The sequence below is a fragment of the Astatotilapia calliptera genome, chromosome 4 (genome assembly GCF_964374335.1).
Source record: "Astatotilapia calliptera chromosome 4, fAstCal68.1, whole genome shotgun sequence".
Taxonomy (NCBI): Eukaryota; Metazoa; Chordata; class Actinopteri; order Cichliformes; family Cichlidae; genus Astatotilapia; species Astatotilapia calliptera.
In genome coordinates, this window is record NC_137425.1 from 30,519,323 (window position 1) to 30,538,462 (window position 19,140).

The window sequence follows — 19,140 nt, forward strand, 5'->3', positions numbered from 1 at the left end:
CACAGGGACAGACAACCATTCACACTCACATTCACACCTGTCGGCAATAGTTGGGTTGCGGTCACGTGGTTCTGATGACGTGCGGAGGCAGCGCGATTTTTGAGTGGAGGGCGGAAGTAAACATGGAGGACACTGTGGAGAGTCAGGAGAGCAGCTATTGTGCAACTTTAGACCCCGTTTCTCGGGAGAGATATAAACAGATAGTTAAAAAAAATATATCGGACGTGATCCGTATTCTTTGAAAATGTCCGAATACACCACAGAAGTAAAGGATTTGCCTACTATCGAGGCTGTGGATATCACCAACTACTTGGTCCTCCAGACTTCTTACTACACTAGGCAGCAAATGAAAGCTTTCAAGAGTCTGGAGGCGTACAATTTTTTTGTCAGCGGGTGGGTCCACAACCTTGGAACAAAACGTCTCCGTGATGGATACAGTTTGGTGTTTGCAAGGGTGAGTGTTTGTTCTTATATTGCTTTATCTTAAACACGCTAACAGTTAGCGGTAGCGGCTTTAACGTCAACAAACATGCCACATCCTTAGGACTTCGTTAGAGTGACAGTTGTTTGTTTCAAGGTAAACCATTCTCAGCGGTCTAACGAGACACCTCTGAAGACTTGGGTAATTGCAAAGGAGGATGGAGAAGTGATTGCAGCTCATTGCAATTGTATGGCAGGGTTAGTAGCCTGTTCTCCACTGTCACTAGGCTCAAATCCGGGCTCTCAGCCGTCTGTTGCATATCCAAAATCGCCTCTGCACATCGATGCTGTTCTGCCTTAAGCTTCATTCTTTTCTCTCGTTTGAGAACTGATTCCGATCTGGGTTTTCGTTCGTAGCCGAGATTGACCGTCGGAGCCCAGTCATCCAAAGCACTTGGGCAGCCTATAGTCCCAATCAAGTCAATATTAGACTACTAACTTAAAAGCACTAAGTAAACGAGAATTTAACGACAACCTAATGCTAATAAGTTCGTTTGCAAACATAACATTACCTCTGACGAAGTGGTCGCTGCAGACACGGGCATTGGCAGACTCTGCTCCTCCCGACTGTAAACGTAAATTTAAAATCCATTTTTTCCTACGTTTTTCGGTTAGAATTTTCCATTTTTCTCCTCTTCGTTGGGCTATTTTTGGTACCCTAAAATACCGTTTATCAGTTTCTCGGGTCGACCTACTGGAGCATCCGTAAACACAACAGGACATAGGCATTTTGCGTACTGTCTGTCTGTGATTTTGCGCTTATCTTTTTCACTTCCGACCGCCAGTCAAATTTCGCGCTTTACGTCGACGTCACGTCTACGTCAAATGAAACCTAGCTATTTAGATTTTTCAATTAACCTATCCCCACAAAGTGCATGTCTTTGGCCTGCGGGAGGAAGCCGGAGTACCCGGGGAGAACATGCAAACTGCACACAGAAAGTAATATAATATAATTGCAAAAATAATTGTTTGCATGACAAGCAGTTATGCACTTTTTCTTAAGTGAGATTTAAAATGCCGAACACTTAAAATAATCACATATGTACGGTCATTGTACGTGTACTGTAGATTTATTGTTTCGTCTGGTGCTTCCATGCACCACAGCACATGGGGTCAGTAAAACACTGACGTAGACTGATGCCAACTGCTTTTAAGCAGACGAAGAAGAACAAGCGGGGGAAACTGAAAAAGGTTTCCGACCGGCGATGTTTCGCTGTTACACATAGTTGGAAAGTGCTACGCCAGGACTACAGGTGAAAAAAACCCTAATTCCTAGATTTTTAAATAGGTGCAGTCAACACATGAGCAAGGTTAAACGTAAATGTCTTAGAGATGTATCATTATGTTGGGATATTTTCTCTGTTTCTCAGCTGGTGGCTGTGTTTCTTACTACGGTGGGACATCATGCGGTACATGTCTGTTCCCTGCGGTTAGCTTTGCTAGCTACATGTTGACAGAGTTCAGGCACAGTTGAAGAGTCAGTGATACATGCTAGAGACACTGGAGCCACAATTTGTCCAATTGTCATGGAAAAATAAAGAGTACACTTTCGTTAATTAATTTGAATAATAAGTGGACGATTTAAACCAAATATAAATAAAAAGAAAACGGACAGTTCACTACTATAATTATACTGCAGCCCAATAACACAGTCAGGAATGAAGCCCTGAAAGTAAAATCCCCAGACAGCGTTGAAGGGTCAGAGGCTAAACACTGGACATTTGGTTGGGGTTGATTCTCCCCATGGAGAATCAAAAAATGTATCTGTTACACATTTACCTGATGGGCTACCTCTGCTTATTCTTCCTGCTTCTACGTTATTGTTTTATTATTTATTTTAGCTATATTGACAGGGTTTGGAGTAGTTGGCTAGTTTTCAAAAACTTATGCCTTGATGAGTTTTTGTGTTGAAACTGCAGGAAAATAACTTTTTACCTGTGCAGCTCAGGAGGTCATCTACTAATAACAAGGTTGATGGTTCGATCCCTGACTGCTCCAGTCTTTATGCCAAACATCCTTGGACAAGATGCTTGCCCCCAGTTGTTTGAATGAACGTGTGAGAATGTTAGCTAGAAAGCACCGGCATAGAAAGAGCATTGGATGCTCAGGTAGAGTAGAAAAGCTGTATAAGAACCAGTCCATTTACCTCTTATCCTTCCTTTTCTCTCAAAGTCAGCTGTGATGGCCAAACTTCAGGGCTTTGAGTTTTGGAGGAAAACTCTGAAAGAAGCACGCTATGTGGTGGCTCCCATGGTGGACCAGAGTGAGCTGGCTTGGCGTTTGCTTAGCCGCCGACACGGTGCTCAGCTTTGCTACACCCCCATGCTGCATGCTCAGGTGTTTGTCCGTGACGCCAACTACAGGAGGGAAAACCTCTACAATGAAGTTTGTGAGGAGGACAGCCCTCTCATTGCACAGGTGAGAATCAACACTGAGTTGAGTTCTTTGTTTGTTTGTTTTTAAATAGTAATATCAGTAATTTAAAAATGCTTTTAATAGTTTTGTATTTTCTATTTATTTGTTTTCTTTTTAAACTTCAAGACGTTTGTGGTGCAGTAAAAAAAATTCAAAGTGCAGGCTTTTGTTATTTGTCCATTTTTAATTTAAATTTTCAGTTTTGCCCATTTCAAAACCTCCTTATCAGAGGCAAAGAAAGAAAGAAACAAATGTAACCATTACATCACCTTAATCACTTCATCGGCTGTTGCCTAATCTAAATCAGTGTTCCATCCTCTGTGTGTCAGTTTTGTGCCAATGATCCAGAGGTGTTCCTTCAGGCAGCTTTGCTGGCTCAGGATTATTGTGACGCCATTGATCTCAACCTGGGCTGTCCACAGATGATCGCTAAGAGAGGTAAACCTTTCATTCATATATGAACCCATGAATTTCTTACGTTACCATTTCTTAAAGATTGCATCAGAAAGAATAGTGTTGCCAAACTTGCAGACGAGTGAAAGGGGAACTTGACACTGATGTTTTTCTTTTCTCTTTTCTTTTTTTTTTTTTTTAAGGACACTATGGAGTTTTTCTACAAGATGAATGGGACCTGTTGGAAAAAATGGGTAAGTCTGTGTTTGTGTGACTGAAGACTGTTGTTGGACATAATGTTTTCACGAATATTCATGATGCAAAAACATTTTTCCCACATCTTCTGTTTGTTTAATCAGTTTAATCTCAGGCACCTAAACTTTCCCCTTATTTGTCAGTCAGCTTAGCCAACGAAAAGCTCAAAGTGCCAATCACGTGCAAGATCCGTGTGTTCAAGGAGGTTGAAAAAACAGTCCGCTATGCCCAGATGCTCGAGAACGCTGGATGTCAGGTATGACCTCTGCAGTAATTTGAATGAGTTTGCCAGCTCTCCGGCTTGTCACTTCCCAGTCTGTAGCAGAAACAGAATTGTCCTTTTACTTTAGCTGTTGTTGTAAGGGGGGGAAAGATTTTTCTAAGTTGAGCTTCGTACAGTGTATAGAAAGACACAGACGAGCGGGCTGAAGCTGGGCTATTGTAAAAGTCACCATAAGCAAACTTTGCCAGTATGTATTTTTAAGGATGTGTTCCATTTCTATGTAAAGTCCTTTTACAAATAAGAGCTTTTAAGGAAAACTACATGCACAGAAAACAGTGTGTTACATTAGAAAATCATTTTTTAAACTGGAGCAGTGATGAGGAGTAAATTCAGCAAATCTGATGTTTGGTGTGGCTCGGCCATCTTTGTTTTACGCTTCACTGAACGAGCGTAACGCACAGCTGCATAGTTTATTTTCATTTCTGACTGTTGATTTGTGTGTTTGCTTTAAATGGTGTTTCCAGAAGCATTAGAATAAATCTGTGTTGATGGGTCTTGACGTGTCTCCCAGCTGCTGACAGTGCACGGCAGAACCAAAGACCAGAAAGGCGCCATGACGGGTATCGCTAGCTGGGAGCACATAAAGGCTGTACGGTGAGCTGCTCGTCTTCTGTATCTGATGTGGGATGGATTCCTGTTTCCAATGTTTCCTAACTAATAATTAAATGCAGTAGCTTTGATATTAAAGCAAAATCAGATGAACCATGAAGCTGATGAGCCAAATAACATTAATGTATATTGACTTCTGTGATTTGTTACAGGCAGGCGGTAAATATTCCAGTATTTGCTAACGGCAACATCCAGCACCTCAGTGATGTGGAGCGCTGCATTCAGGAAACAGGCGTGCAGGGAGTGATGAGTGCAGGTCAGGAGCAGGAGTTTGTTTTATTTATTACTTTTCTTCCCTGATGTGACGATGACGACCATAGCAACCACAATTTCTGTGTTGTATTGTTCTTAGAGGGGAACCTCCATAACCCAGCGCTGTTTGAAGGCCGCAGCCCCCCGGTGTGGGAAATGGCTGAGGAGTATCTAGAGGTGGTGAAGCGGTATCCTCCATGTACTCTGTCCTATGTTCGAGCCCACCTCTTCAAGCTGTGGCATCACACGTATGTCTCTCTTTGCCTCCTGCACTTGGAGATTCTGTTTCCCAGAAATGCTACTGGTCCAAGAGTCAAATATGGCTTCTTTGATTTATAAGCTCAAAAAAATACTTGCTGATGAGTTTATTGCCTCAGTCATTAGTTTAAATTACTGAATACAACATGATTTTAATTTTACACAGTGTGGAGTAATAAAAAACGATAAAGTCTGGTTTAGGAGCTCCGCCCCTCGTCTATTATGTGTGTTTTAAAACATCAGGGCCAATAAGTGACATCACAGTGTCCATCTTTTCCTATACAAGCTGTGGTGGATCAAACTTTCTCTGTGATGACCTACAACACATTTCAGGTGCCAGCATAGATGAACATCTGTCCTCTGTGCTTATTTTAACATCGGGCATGACACCAGGAAGGTCTCAGTAGTTCCTAATAGACTAAATGATAGCGTGTCATGTCTACCCAGTTACTGAGTTTAAACATAACTGCACCAGATCATATTTCATGCTCGCTGTTCATTGAGTGATCTAGTACAGGGTAGGAAACATACACAATGTTTCTTCCTGCTATAGCTCAGCAGTACTGCTTTAAAATGTGACCTTTCCTGCATGCTGCATGCATGTGTCTGTTCAGGCTGCAGATCCACCAGGACCTGAGGGAGGAGTTGGCCAAGGTGAAGACTCTGGAGGGTTTGGCTGACGTTAGCAAACAGCTGAGGCTTCGCTGTCAGGTACAAACAGGAAACATCCTTTCAAATATGCACAACTGAGGAGGTAGCTAAGAGCTCAGCATTACCATAGCGACAGAGGTGAAACCAGAAGCAGATGGACATTATTAAAGTAATCATTGTATGTTTTTATATAGTTCTGTGCTGTGTAGTGGGTAGACTGCAGTCATGTCTGTGTACTACAGGCATTTCAGCAACACAGTTCCCAAAGAATCCGTGGAATGATGTGATAATGAGGTGCATTGTTCGGTAGCAAGTAGACTTTGTGTTGCATTAGAAACTCACCGTGACCCATTTCCTCTATAGTTTTCACATGTGGTCAAGATGTCATCACAGCCTTAACACCTACAAGGTGCAAGAAAGTTCGATTTTTAGAGGCAGACACTAATATTTCAGTCAAATGCTGATATTAACCTGATGTTGTCTGTTGATTTTTTTAAGCTTTAAGGAAAGCGGCACTGACACCATGTATAACTGCTTAGAGCAGGGGTGTCTGAGGGCCGGTGTCCTGCAGGTTTACATGTGTCCTTGATCCAACACAGCTGATTTAAATGGCTAAATGACCTCCTCAACATGTCTTGAAGTTAGGACTGTTTGATATAACGATATATATCAGATGGCGATACGAAAACGTCTATCGTTTCGTTTTACGCTATCGTTTGTTTCGTGGTGTCACAACATAAACCGTTTACGGCAATATTTTTTTTTTTTTTTCATCGTTTTGATGGTCACTGTAGTGGCTATATGAATTTCTTAACGTTCTCTCTTTCTCTTATAATTAAAATAACCACACTACGGATGGACAAGCGACTGTTTTTATGCGTTGTCGTTAGCAATAAACTGAAATGATGACAAACAGAAGGACCAGTAAAAAAAAAAAACCAAGGACCTTATTCCTAAACAAGGGGCTGCCTCTGTAGCATGGACATGGTTTGGTTATGAAAAGTCTGACACGGAGTAGAAAACTGTACGATGCAAATTTTGCTGCAAACTGGTTTCCACCATGGACTCAAACATGACAAACCTCTTCTACCACCTACGCAAGAGTCACGTAAAAGAGTATGGAGAGAGTTTACGGATGAGAAGCAAAAAAGAGCCGTCAGGTGCTCAAAATAACCCTTAAACTCAAACATTAGAACAGGCTTTTTCCCCGCATGTAATAAATACTCAGAAAGAAAATGGCAGACGTTACAACTTATGTCTAAAAATGTATCGTTTCATGCATCGGTCAAAACAGTCGACTCCAGGTATACAACACCCAGCTGGAAACACTTCACGCAAGTTGAGCTGCCCGAGATTCACAGAATTTACAAAAAAGGAAAAATGTTTGTGGTTTATATCGTTGTCGGGACGATAAATGTCTTATATCAGGATATGAGATTTTGGTCATGTCACACGGTCCTACTTAGTAAAGAACTAATTATTTGGTTCAGGTGTGTTGACCCAGGGTGAGATCTAAAACCTGCAGGACACCGGCCCTTGAGGCCTGGAGTTCCTCACCCCTGGTTTAGAGCTTCAGCTTGTTCAGTTGCTGCTTGTTCAGGGTCACATGACCTTTGATTTGTATGTCATAGTGTAGAAAGTGTTTACTGTCCTTTCCACAAGTTGGGAAGTTTTTGTAATTCTAAAAAAAGAAGGAAAAAATTATTAGATTCATTAGCATAGACTTTTTACATTTTTGCTATATTTTAGTTTGAAATGCAGCCAATGGGTTTGTGTGATGTTATGGCACCCTCCCAAAAGGTTGATTCTGTTCATCTGGACGTACCTTTTGGGATTTATTTACCTGGATGATTGAGCATGCATCGAGACATTGCGGCACTGAAAGTTTCCTGACTGTGGCTTTCTGTCTATTCAGGAGGAGATAGCCAAAGGAAAAGATTCAGAAGATAAAGAAAGCGGACTTCCTTTCCCCCACTGGATCTGCCAGCCATATGTCAGACCAGTGTAAGTCACAACACATCTCTACTTACTTCAGTAAAAAGAAAGTAATGCACATCTTTTGATCCATGAACACACTTCTCAAAAGATTTCTCACTAATGGATGATCACGTTACAGGCCAAAAGAGACGGTTACCAACGGTAACAGCCAGGCATCAGTGTTGAAAAAGACGGTTTGTCAGAAGAGGGCACTGGAGGACTGTGAGTCAGCTGACACACTCTCTAAAAACAAGCAGAAGAAGAGATCCCGCAACCCCAAAAAGAACTTCTGCCCCGAACAGAAACGTAAGTTTGTGCTGTCGACTTAACCTGCTGGTCAAAAGTCTTAGAACACCCCAATTTTTCCAGTTTTTCTAATTGAAAATTATGCATTTTAATGTCTCATTGCACTCTGAAATGAAAGCATTGTACAAATACGGAATTGGAGTTAAAAAAAAAAGTATCTACTTTTGACAGATATAACAGCTGAACACACCCGTGGGAGTCTTTCTACAATAGAAATCAAATATTCTTCAGAAAGTCCTTCCCAAACTGTTGCAGAAGGTCCTCGTGGCACTCGTAGGTCGCTTTGCTTTCACTTTTCTGTCCAGTTCATCCCAAACCAGCTCGATGGAGACTCGATGGTCATTATCTTGCCGTAGGATGAACCCCGACTATTTTCTAGGCACAAACCAGAGAGTATTGCATGGCACTGCAGAATGCTGTGGCAGCCGTTTTAGTTCATCACTCTGTACAAGTCGCCGACCCTGGATCCAGTAAAAAAAAGCCCCAGACCATCACTCTTCCTCCTCCATCTTTGACAGTTGATGCGCCACACTGAGGGACCATCCTTTCGCCTACTTGATGGTGTACAAAGATCCTACATGTCGAAGATTTCAAATTCAAGACTTCCAGTCTTCCACTGGTGGGGTTTCATGGCCCAGGCAAGCCTCTTTGTCTTATTCTGACGTCTTAGCGATGGCTTTCTTGCTGCAACTCGTCCTCTCATACCTGCAGCTCGAAGTCTTCTCTTCACAGTTGAGACTGAGACTTGCTTTCTATACCACTATTAAGCTGTGCTTGAAGCTGTTGTTCTGTGAGCCGCTGATCACACAAGGCGGTTAACTCTCAGAAACTTGTCCTCTGATTCAGTTGTGGCCTCTTCCTGTCACAGTTTCTGAGGCCTTTTGATGTTGAAGGAAACTGTGCTCACTGACACCTTGACCTTCTTTCCAATTTCTCTGTAGGAATAACATTTTTAAGTGTTTGATGGTCTGTCTCGCTTCCATTGTTAATTCCCCTATTCACGCCATCTTTGTAGCAACACAGAATTTTCTGCAGTACAATACTTTCAGGTGATGCTCACAAGTGTATGTTACCACACTGCTTTTATGCAGACAGAGGGGGTTGTAAGTGTAAATGACCACGGCAGACCATGCTTTGTTGCATCTTTATTCAACCACTTTTCCCACACACGGTTGCTGTACACTTACAATGGGCTGCAGCTTTGCGGCTGCCAGGCACACACATCGACAGCAACCCCATGACGGGACCCTACACCACTCTGAAGCTGGCGAGGTGTGATTGTGATGCCGCACAGGTGCATTCGCCTTCCCTGCTGTGGCGCCGCCACCCACGCCCCGCCACAGTAAGTAATCCAGAAAAGTTGGAACACCTGTAGGAATTAGTAGCACCAGCTTGATCAACCTCCATTGCTGCAGAACGGCTTTAAATTGTTAACCCATATTGTGTTCTCTGAAAAAGGCCTTTTGTACATTATGTACATATTTTTCAGTTTTGTGTAACCTTATCTTTTTTTTTAACTTCTGGCAGTTCACCATTTACCTTTGTACCATTTCAAACTTTTCATTGGACTTGAATTGCAATAAATAACTGGAAAAATTGGGGTGCTGTAAGACTTTTGACCGGTCTTGTAAATTGTCAAGTTCCTCATTGAAAATGTGAGTCACTGGTCACTAATGTGCATCTTATTTCTTCCTGCAGCCAAATACATCAAATGTGAACAATGTGGTAACCCAAAGGTAAGCAGAATTCAAACACTGACCTTCTAGTTTGGACAACAGATTAAAAGATGAGCTATTAGATTCAATTGTCAGTTGCTCAAGCACATTTTCATAAAGGTTAGACATGACATTTAGTTAGAAATTCTTTGTTTTGTTCCATTCGCACCGCTTTTGAGATTAAGCCACTTAATTTGCTTTTATTTGATCGTTAGCCTGAATCCTGTGAGCTTTAACTTTCCTCTGCAGGGGAATAAGTGCGTCTTCAGCCTTTGTCGAGGCTGCTGTAAGAAGAAGGCTTACAAAGAAGTGGCAGACTGTCCAAGTAAGTGTGTACGTACACACACTCACTCACTCATGAGGTGCTGTGTGTTGATCCTGTGTAGTGGATATGATTTCTAATCACACTGTCTGCTGATTTATTGACACAAAGACTCCCAGAGTTTATTACCGCCACATGTTAGGACATTAATGTGTTAGACTGGGTTACACAGTCCACAGCAATACAATACAGCAATTATCCAGATTGTGAATCCACAATCAAGAAAAAGAAAAAACAAGAAATGAAAAGGATCGACTCATCTGTGATATAAATGTGTTTATTTCCTGTGTTTAACAGGCCACGGGCTGAGGTTCAAGACCAAGGCAGAGAAACGGAAAGCAGAGGAGAAGGAGCAGGCGGAGAGATCCACAACAGAGGTGGAGAGAAGCGACCACATTCCTCAGCCTCTGCAGGATTCAAGAAGGGAACTGGAGGAGCCTCGGCTGCTACTATGAGCAGGACTGCAGCCATCTCTGCGTGCACAAGCCACACACTCACTGGAGGGTGGAAGCAGTGCATGCAGTAGTCGGTGCATACTGTGTACACAGCTGCTAAGTAGTCTGTTTGGGACTGATGGTGAAGTGTCATCAATCAACAGACCAAAAAATAAAAGCTTATTTTTATGTAAAAGGGATTTCTAGGTGAATAAGCAGTCGGGGCGGGGGACTGGCAGTGGTTCAAATATAATTTATTTATTTTTTACATTTTTTTTAAGGACAGATATTCTAAAGACATTATTTTGCCCAAAGTTGTTGGTGAGTCTTCACAGGGAAAGATTTAGTAACTTGTTGGTGGCAGATGTGTTATACACACATGTAGATGCTGCATTGCTCAACTGCTGTTCACTGGAACACTGTGCCAACATATACATACATACATATATAGCTCAGGGAGAGCACGGTCTCCTTTTGCTTATTTCTCTGTGGAGGCAGAACACAGTTAGAGTTTCTAAGTACTTGAACTGTAAAAGGACCCTGAAGCAGTTTCGATTGTTCAAATGCTGCAACTGTACTTATGGTACAAGATGTTTAGTGTGCTTAATTTTGTATGTACAACTCAAGCACACACGTTAATGTCTGTCACGTTAATGCTTTGAAGCATTCTGATAAGTTAGGACTACCTAACCCATCATAGGGACTGATAAGTGTCATTTTCAGGCTCATATACATTACTTTGATTAAAGCGTTCATCTTCTTGTTCAAACATGACAGAATCCATTTTAATTCAGTCATAAGTAAAATATAAAACCAGTTCTCACAAGTGGAACTTTACTTATTTCTTAGTTTGACATATATTTAAAATAAGTGGCGTTTCATACAGGAGCTGGTCAGAAGCCTTAGTATCGCCTGAGCAAGCTCTTCTGACATGACTGGATGCAGCATCTACCTGTCTATATGTGTTTAATTAAAGTCATAAATGTGGTTACTTTCTTTATTTTGCATTAAGATTAGCCATAGTGCATAGTGCACTGTGTGCCTTTTGAATGAAATCACTGTCTGTCCAGAACTTGAGCATAAAGGACACAATTCAGCGCTCCCTCTGCTGCTGAGTAAAACATGCTCTTGTGTATACAGGGTAATAAGGTACAATGGACATCAAAGAGGATGTGTGTTTTGTGGTAGTTGGCCCCACACTGTCAAAGGTTGGGGGTAACTGTAAATTTGGCAACACAGATGAACAAATATATAGATTTTTATCTGTAATGGACGGAGCTATAATGAAATCACCCTCTGGTTTCTGGACTCTGAATTTTTGAAAACACATTTTAATTCTTCCCATTGTAATTTTTAAAAAGTCCTTTTGGGTGGAAGAGTTAAGTTGTGAACTAGCTCTGCTTAGTTTGGTTAGCAAGCGTCATCCACATGCATATGGCTCTCACACAAACCTGCTAATAAGGGACAAAGTAAAGAAGTCATAAATTGCACTCGTCAGCCTTTAGCACAAACTTCTTGGACTAATGCCATTTAAAAATGCTTCAAAAGGTGCAAAACTCACAAAAATGCTAAATCCAGGTAACTCGGATTAACAGGACTCCTGTTCAACATTGTGGTAAAGTCCCTAATGTTAAGTCTTAGAGGTGTTCAGATTCAGAGAAAAAATCTATTGACACTACAACAAAGGTCCAAACCATTTTTACAGCAGACAGTAAATGCACTTTTAATATTGTAAAGCATTTTAGCAAAGTGTTTGGTGACTGACAGCCTCAAGTGGCGAATCCAGGAACTGCAGTTTTTGCTTCACGTTTTCAGGTTGCTGTTTGGGTGGCATTGATGTCTTTGTCTCCTTGGTAACTAGCTTGTTTACTAACAGGACCACCTAAGCAAGCCCAAAAATGCTTTAACTAATTCCAATATTTTTTTTATTACTTATGCCCTAAAATAGCTGGAAAGTATTTACTGTTATGAGCTATTTTAGATCCAATTTTTAAAAAAAAAACATGAATTTTGGTTGCAGGCTCCAGTAGCTTCCTGTTTACGTTTTTTTTTATTTTTAAATTTTTATTTATTTATGACAAATTGGTAAACCTGTCGATTTTATTTCCTGCTTTTCATATTGGTTTTTCTTATAGCCTTTGCAGCTGGTACAATGCAGTATTTTAAAGCAAGGTGCGTCATCTATGCTAACATAAATTGTGTTTATAAAAATAAACATTAATACTAAGGGTGCAACGATACACAAAATTCACGGTTCGGTTCGATACTTTGGTGTCACAGTTCGATATTTTTTCGATACAAAAAAAGTTCATGCCTTTTTAATTTGTCATTTATTAAAATTAGAAATATATATTTTAACTCAAAAGTACAGTTTTTAAATTTAATGTTGCTGAAACAACAAAATAATAATAAAAAAATCTATCTGATCGAGAAATCACTCATCTTTGGAAAAGAGAGTTTATTACAGAGAAATGGCTCTTTCCAAAATAAAAGCTATACTATACGCTTCTTCTGGGCTATATTCTCAGCAGCATATTAAACATATCAGGTCCCCATAAGGAGAATCATGTGCTAACGGCTGTCTAAATGACTCGAGTAAAGTTTGTAGCATGCGGGGTCGAAGGAGCTTGGAAAGAAAAGCGTCTCAACTTTGAGTTGCTTGAAGACGTTTCACCTCTCATCCGAGAAGCTTCTTCAGTTCTAAGGTCAAATGGTGGAGAGTCCCATATTTAAACCCAGTGGGAGTTTCCCCACAAATAGTACCTCCTTTTTGACTCCCATCACCCTCTGGAACACAGACTTGGAGTAATCAGGACCCTACACCATGTTCCCTCTAAGCCTGAAGGGAAAAAGAAGGAACACACACATGTAAAGGAAGCACTCAAAACGTGCGGCTATCCTAAATGGGCGTTCTTAAAGTCAGCAAAGAGGCACAGAAAAGAAGACCAGACACCAGCGAGGGAGGATAAGAAGGACAGATGCAACAACATTGTCATCCCCTATGTAGCCGGTGTATCAGAGAAACTCAGGAGAGTTTTCTCCAAGCATGACATCCCGGTGCATTTCAGACCCAGCAACACGCTCAGACAAAAACTGGTTCACCCGAAAGACTAAACTCCAAAACACAGACTTAACAATGTGGTGTATGCTGTACAGTGCAGCGAGGAATGCCCAGACCTCTACATTGGAAAGACCAAACAGCCACTTCACAAGCGCATGGCACAACACAGAAGAGCCACCTCCACAGGACAAGACTCAGCAGTCCATCTGCATCTAAAGGTCAAAGGTCACTCTTTCGAGGATGCCAATGTTCACATTTTGGACAGAGAGGACAGATGGTTTGAAAGAGGAGTGAAAGAAGCCATCTATGTCCACTGTGAGCGACCATCTTTGAACAGAGGCGGGGGTTTACGACACCAACTCTCTTCCATCTATAATCCAGTTTTGAGATCCCTTCCCAGACGCCTTAACGCCCACTCACATCCTGGGCCATCTGACCTCAGGAATTCACATGATAGGGTGGGGCCAGGTTTCACAGTGAGCTCACCCGAAACCCTGGCTGATTGGGACCCACACCCAGTTTTAAACGTTGGCTCATGTGATTAGGTAGAGGATCATCAGTGGGTCCTTTTGTCCCTCTGTGGGGGGTCACTCCCACTAGGTTTATATCTGGGACTCTCCACCATTTGACCTTAGAACTGAAGCTTCTCAGATGAGAGGTGAACCATCTTCAAGCAACCTAAAGAAGCCCAGACGCTTTTCTTTTCAAGCTCCTTAGACTACACACCTTTTGTGTTATAAATAACACAAAATTAATATTGAACACATGTTTTAGTTATTGTTTCATACTGCATACTGTATTTTATTTTATTTTTTACATGTTAATATGAGAATTAGTCAAAAGAACGACGTGCCTCTGACCGCATCAGTTTATTCTGTTCCTGTTGTTGGATATACACTATAAATATTTTTGAGCGCAGAGTGCCATCTAGTGGTCAAATCAAGGTGGTCAAATTGTGAACGAAATTTGGAAAGACTCTCTTTCAAATGTGTCAAAAATGAGACTTTCTATGATGTAATATTTAAGGGGTGTCAAACATGCAGACCATAGACTAGATCCCGCCCACCCAAGTCTGCTGGTTGGATTTGCAAAGTGCACTGTGTGGCTATTATGGGTTGGGTTTGAGTGTAAATTCTGAAAAGTTAAAAGGTATTTAATAAAACAAAATAAATAAAAGTGAGAACAAAGCGGTAAAAGTCTGTCATTGTAAAAAGAAAGTTTTATACCATCTGCAAGCTGTCAAAGATAAGTGATATGTACACTTTGTCTCCTGAAGAGGGAGCACCTTTGTTCACCTGGACATTTACTAAAGTAGAAGAAAGAAAGAAAAGATAACCGTTGATTTTATCCAATTAACAAACTGTTGTTATGACATTTAGTCACTGCAGAGTAGTTACAACACAGAAATGAATCAGGTGGATGAGGTGACGGAGAAGGAGGAGATGAAAGGACACAAGGAGAAATGATGCAAGAAAAGACGACTGCAAAGAGTGTTGTCTTGTCTTTACATTTCTCTCTGCCCCCTCATGTATGCCTGTCTAGAACCGGCCCAGTATATAATATAGACTTGTAAAAATGCTAAAAATCTGATTGAAAAATTTGCACACATATAACTATGTATCCAAGGAAGGCGTTGCTATGGACGTGGGGGTGTCATCAGTGCCTTTTTTGAAACATGTGAACAGGAATTCTTCAAATCACAAAGAGACACTAAAGTGATGCTTTAAAGCTTTAATGCAAAGAAATCTGTTAACTGAGCCACAGTCAGCTACCATTACCATGGAGTGACAGTGCTTTACAGGAAAGAAGCTAAAAGTAAGACAGCTTATGAGATGAGTACAGCGGGCAGTGTCGGTTTCTGAGGAGTTCACATCTCAGCTGGAGCTTTCCCAGGACGGTGGATGTAGTCGTTTATGAAGGTCAGATACTTTGCAACCTCAGTACAGACGCCAGGGCCGTCCTTGGGGCCACAACCACCAGAACTCATGACTCCCACCTGAACTAATTTCCCCCCTTTACGGCACACCAGTGGACCACCATAGTCTCCCTGTGGAAGCAAAACACACAACTTAGACTTAGATTCAACAATAAACTCCAAAGTAACGAGTAACTACTAGTTTCTGTCAATTCAGCTGAGTGAAAGTAAAGTACTTCATGTGTGATAAATCAAAAAGTGTTTGTTTATTTCAAAGTGGTAATAATCCATTTGATTAAATGCAAAAGACTAAAAAAAAGGGAAAAACTCACTTTGCAGGCACCCCTTCCCTTGCTGTCATTTGTGCATAGTGTATTAGAGGCTATCTGAGGAAGCCTCTCCTTACAGGTACTCTGAGAGATGATGGAAATCTTGAGCTGCTGAAGTGTTTCTGGAGCTTTCAGTGGAACTGTGGACACACAGGAAAAGTATGGAAGTGACAGAAAGGTGATGTTTCTTATCTGTGAAGTACCTTACTATGCAAAGTATGGACGTAGGCTATGTTTATACACAATTAAATACAGTTTACTGGTGACAGTATGGCAATTTACAATGGATCTGTGAGCCTGCCTTTTACAGCGTGAACATTTTAAAGCCTACTTTCTGTGCTTAACTTACCACCATTTCCCACTTCCCCCCAGCCAGTGATCCAGCACTCAGATGATGGACCAAAGGTGTCATCCTTGTCAGGCAGAGCCACTGGTGCAACATCTTTTGAAAATGTAATCGGTTTCTTCAGCTTGATCAGAGCAATGTCATTTTTGTTGCTGTTGCCCAGGTGTTGGTATTGAACAATATTGGCTATACCCATGTAACGGTGAGCCGCCTTTTGCAGCTGATATGCGCCGACAACAACGAACGATCGAAGATGATCATAACTGCATGACAAGAGAAACACACACATTAAGTCTCATGTATTTTGGAATGACCAAGCCTTCAACAAAACAACACTACACATGGGTTTTGTGGACACTGGTGCATTCAGCAGTTTAAAGGGCTGCGCATGTTTTTTCATAGTTGGCAGGAATTAAAAGAAAAGGAGCTGCAGTGGAGTAAACATTACATTAGTTTGGACTTGATGCGGTGTCTGCTGGGTGTGTAAATATGCAGCTACTCACTAAAAACACAGCTTAAGGTGCTGAAATGTGCATATGGTGTATTTAAATACTGACTGAGGCCTCCAGGTCTGACAAGTTAGGCCCACTCACCTAACTTGTCAGACCATTTCAGGACACTTGTCAGAAAGTGTCCTGAAATGATTTTGTCTTTATTGGCCAACAGTGAAGGTCCCTATGAGTAATTATTCCCCCAAAATACTCACATGCAGTGTGAAGCTTTTTTGTTATGACTGCTCTGGAGGATGTTCATAAAAATAATGAGACACGTTTCTGCAAACACACACAGACTTACTTAGCCACGCACTGTGCAGAAGTCAGCACCCACTGCTTTGCAACGACGGTGCCGCCGCAGCCCCATTTCTCCAATTTCGAATCTTTAGATGTCATGTTGAGGTGAACCATCCATGGCCAACTTTCCTTTTTGGCATCCTCTGCACCAATGATGGAGCTCCTCACTTCATTTCCCAGTAGACCTGAAAAACACAAACAAAATGCTGGATGTAAGTTTGAGGCATCTAAGAAAATTAAATCCCATGTTTGCTATTTTGCTCAGAATGGATGATAAACATTAGAGCATCAGTCTATCGAGGCTGCACTCTGAAATCTGGGCTCTGGAGTTGGGAAATTAAGGTTCAGCATTTTTCTCTCTCACCACCACTGTTGTGCAGCAGTACCAACACAGTTAGCAGAAGTTTGCAGAAAGCCATGGCCGTGATGAAGAACAGTGTAGCAGTACCTCTGTGTGGTGAGGGGGGAACAAGTGCAGCTTTATATGCACTGCTGGAGAGATGACTATCATTAGTCCCGCCCTTTACATCTCAAACCACACCTAAAAAAATGTACATGTGTTTTTAACATACAGTGGAAAAATAATTGAAGACTTTGGTTGAATATTCTGGCAACGTGCCAAAAATATATATTTTGAACAATCGAATGCCATCTTTGATGAAAGAGTTTAACTCTTTTATTTGATTTATCTGCACTGCAGACCTGTTAGTGTGACACATTGTGCTTGAAAAGTTACCTGCTACTGCTGTGTTTATTTCCACTTAAATTATCTAAAAGTGGGGGGTGGTGGAGTTAAAGTGTAAGGCATAAAAGGTGTGGTCTCAGTAGAATTTCCATCTCCACCCTAAATGACCTTAGCCCTTCCACCCTTTTTTATTTATTATACTATATAACTGCTCTTGTATACAGACCCACAATGTTTCTGTTTCAATGGTTCTTACGCATACTCCATGTATATAGTTTCACTCACATATATGTATCCATATATGCTTTTTATTTTATTTTAATTATTTATTTGTTTTCCCCTTGTTGTATATTGTTTTCTCTTCTTACCTTTGCACCTTTGTGGTCCAGCTACCCAATTTCACTGTGCAAGAAACTGCACAATGACAATAAAAAAACTCTAAGTCTAAGTAAAGGTCTCGAGCATGTACGACTGAAAGGGAGCGAAGCGAAAATGGAGACAGAAAGGCAGAGGAAAGGGCAAGGACCGAGTACTCGTGCTCCAACTATTGAGACCTGTGTACTCATTGCAGAGACCTAAGTTCTGTTGTGTTTGCCATTTGCTGCATATCCCTCAATCTCTCGCTTTGCTTTATTGCCATTCAACCTTCTAGGAATAACAAAAAGCCACAAATAAGTCACAAAAGAAAAGTTGTCATTGAATTCTGTCACACTGATAATTCACATTAGTAAGTAAACTGAAGCACAGATGGAAAGCCCAAGGTGGCATAGCAGGTAGTGAAATGAAAAGGCACTTTAGCTGCTACTGGAAAACAAGCAAAGAACAAAGGAGGGAGGGAAAAATACACAAAGCTAGAAAATATTGAGGAACTAAACTGAAAGGATGGACAGGAGGAAGAAGGAAAAGGAAGACTTTTAAGAAGCTTGAAAACAAAGGTTAACGACATGGAAAGCACAAAGACTGTGAAAGTCTTATTCATGTGAGTGAATGTGAGTAGCTGATAAATGCTTGGTAATGCAAAAAGGTTTGAAAGGTAATGAGTGCACGATTTATTTATTTATTTAAAAAAAAAATTTGAGGGGGGGATTTTGCAGCCGCTGATTAAGTTGTTATTTTTTGATGCATCTCCGTATCTCGTTTTTATCTTTCCACATCTATACAGGCTCCTCGGTTTGTGCAACAACTTTGCTTACGTGGTGATGCTGAGCGCCGCACATGACATTCTCGAGAAACAAGAGTCACGAAATGAAACGGCGTCTGTAAGAAAACAAATGTGTATTTAAATATGCACTGCTCAAATAAATGAAAGGAATACTTGATCACTGGATTCTGGCACAAAGTCTTCAGAGATGTTGATCTGTCCAATCAGGAAACAGAAACTGCTGTGAATGCATTTCACCTGCTTAGGTGCAAATGAAAGATGCATAAGGTGCACTGGAGGAGTAACAACAGCTATTTCTATGTCACTGCTCATAGTAAGAGAAGGTACCTGCAGTCTATTCAGAGTGCACAGCTCTAACCCTGCAGCAGGACTGTCATGTGATGAGGAGCGCTGCCAGAGCTCATATACTCATCATGTTCCAGGCAGAGGATGTCTTTGGTTTCCTCTGATTCCATTTCCATCGTTACATCTTATTTTTCCACAATAAACTGCATGATGTAC

The 19,140-nt window shown here is 41.2% G+C and overlaps 3 protein-coding genes across 6 annotated transcripts in view; 2 read left to right on the plus strand and 1 right to left on the minus strand.

Annotated features, from left to right (window-relative positions):
• Positions 1 to 114: 114 nt before the first annotated feature.
• On the plus strand, positions 115 to 11,337 carry dus1l (dihydrouridine synthase 1-like (S. cerevisiae)). 4 transcript variants are annotated; one of them, XM_080300463.1, is made up of 14 exons: positions 115 to 454; positions 2,653 to 2,898; positions 3,225 to 3,333; positions 3,492 to 3,542; positions 3,687 to 3,799; positions 4,338 to 4,420; positions 4,588 to 4,691; positions 4,788 to 4,935; positions 5,560 to 5,656; positions 7,512 to 7,600; positions 7,713 to 7,879; positions 9,578 to 9,615; positions 9,844 to 9,927; positions 10,214 to 10,546. In XM_080300463.1, the coding sequence occupies exons 1-14, from the start codon at positions 245 to 247 to the stop codon at positions 10,223 to 10,225; spliced, it is 1,551 nt and encodes a 516-aa protein (XP_080156589.1). In that variant the 5' UTR covers positions 115 to 244; the 3' UTR covers positions 10,226 to 10,546. The 4 variants fall into 4 exon arrangements, with proteins under 4 accessions (XP_080156589.1, XP_080156588.1, XP_026021745.1 ...); XM_080300462.1 differs by having other exon boundaries at positions 117 to 454; positions 9,844 to 9,919; positions 10,214 to 11,337; XM_026165960.2 differs by lacking the exon at positions 115 to 454 and adding an exon at positions 1,596 to 1,733 and having other exon boundaries at positions 2,657 to 2,898; positions 9,844 to 9,919; positions 10,214 to 11,337.
• Positions 11,338 to 15,127: 3,790 nt separating this feature from the next.
• On the minus strand, positions 15,128 to 17,251 carry LOC113021381 (tryptase-2-like). The gene is made up of 5 exons (XM_026166026.2): positions 17,157 to 17,251; positions 16,797 to 16,977; positions 16,005 to 16,264; positions 15,659 to 15,795; positions 15,128 to 15,458 (listed from the first exon to the last, which is right to left on the minus strand). The coding sequence occupies exons 1-5, from the start codon at positions 17,209 to 17,211 to the stop codon at positions 15,279 to 15,281; spliced, it is 813 nt and encodes a 270-aa protein (XP_026021811.1). The 5' UTR covers positions 17,212 to 17,251; the 3' UTR covers positions 15,128 to 15,278.
• A 1,384-nt stretch (positions 17,252 to 18,635) lies between these two features.
• Positions 18,636 to 19,140, plus strand: part of cln3 (CLN3 lysosomal/endosomal transmembrane protein, battenin) — a 39,924-nt gene continuing 39,419 nt past the window's right edge. Inside the window, exon 1 of the mRNA XM_080300465.1 lies at positions 18,636 to 18,736. Within this exon, the coding sequence (XP_080156591.1) occupies positions 18,677 to 18,736 (60 nt within the window). The 5' untranslated portion in view covers positions 18,636 to 18,676. The remainder of the gene's footprint in view (positions 18,737 to 19,140) is intronic.

Coding starts and splice junctions, on each gene's coding strand:
- dus1l (XM_080300462.1), top strand. CDS start 245: ATGTCCGAATACACCACAGAAGTAAAGGATTTGCCTACTATCGAGGCT. Junction 2,899..3,224: donor ACAGCCCTCTCATTGCACAG/GTGAGAATCAAC, acceptor TCTGTGTGTCAG/TTTTGTGCCAATGATCCAGA. Junction 9,616..9,843: donor AACAATGTGGTAACCCAAAG/GTAAGCAGAATT, acceptor TTTCCTCTGCAG/GGGAATAAGTGCGTCTTCAG.
- LOC113021381 (XM_026166026.2), bottom strand. CDS start 17,211: ATGGCTTTCTGCAAACTTCTGCTAACTGTGTTGGTACTGCTGCACAAC. Junction 16,978..17,156: donor ACTGCTGCACAACAGTGGTG/GTGAGAGAGAAA, acceptor TGTGTTTTTCAG/GTCTACTGGGAAATGAAGTG. Junction 15,459..15,658: donor AGGGAAGGGGTGCCTGCAAA/GTGAGTTTTTCC, acceptor TTGCTTCCACAG/GGAGACTATGGTGGTCCACT.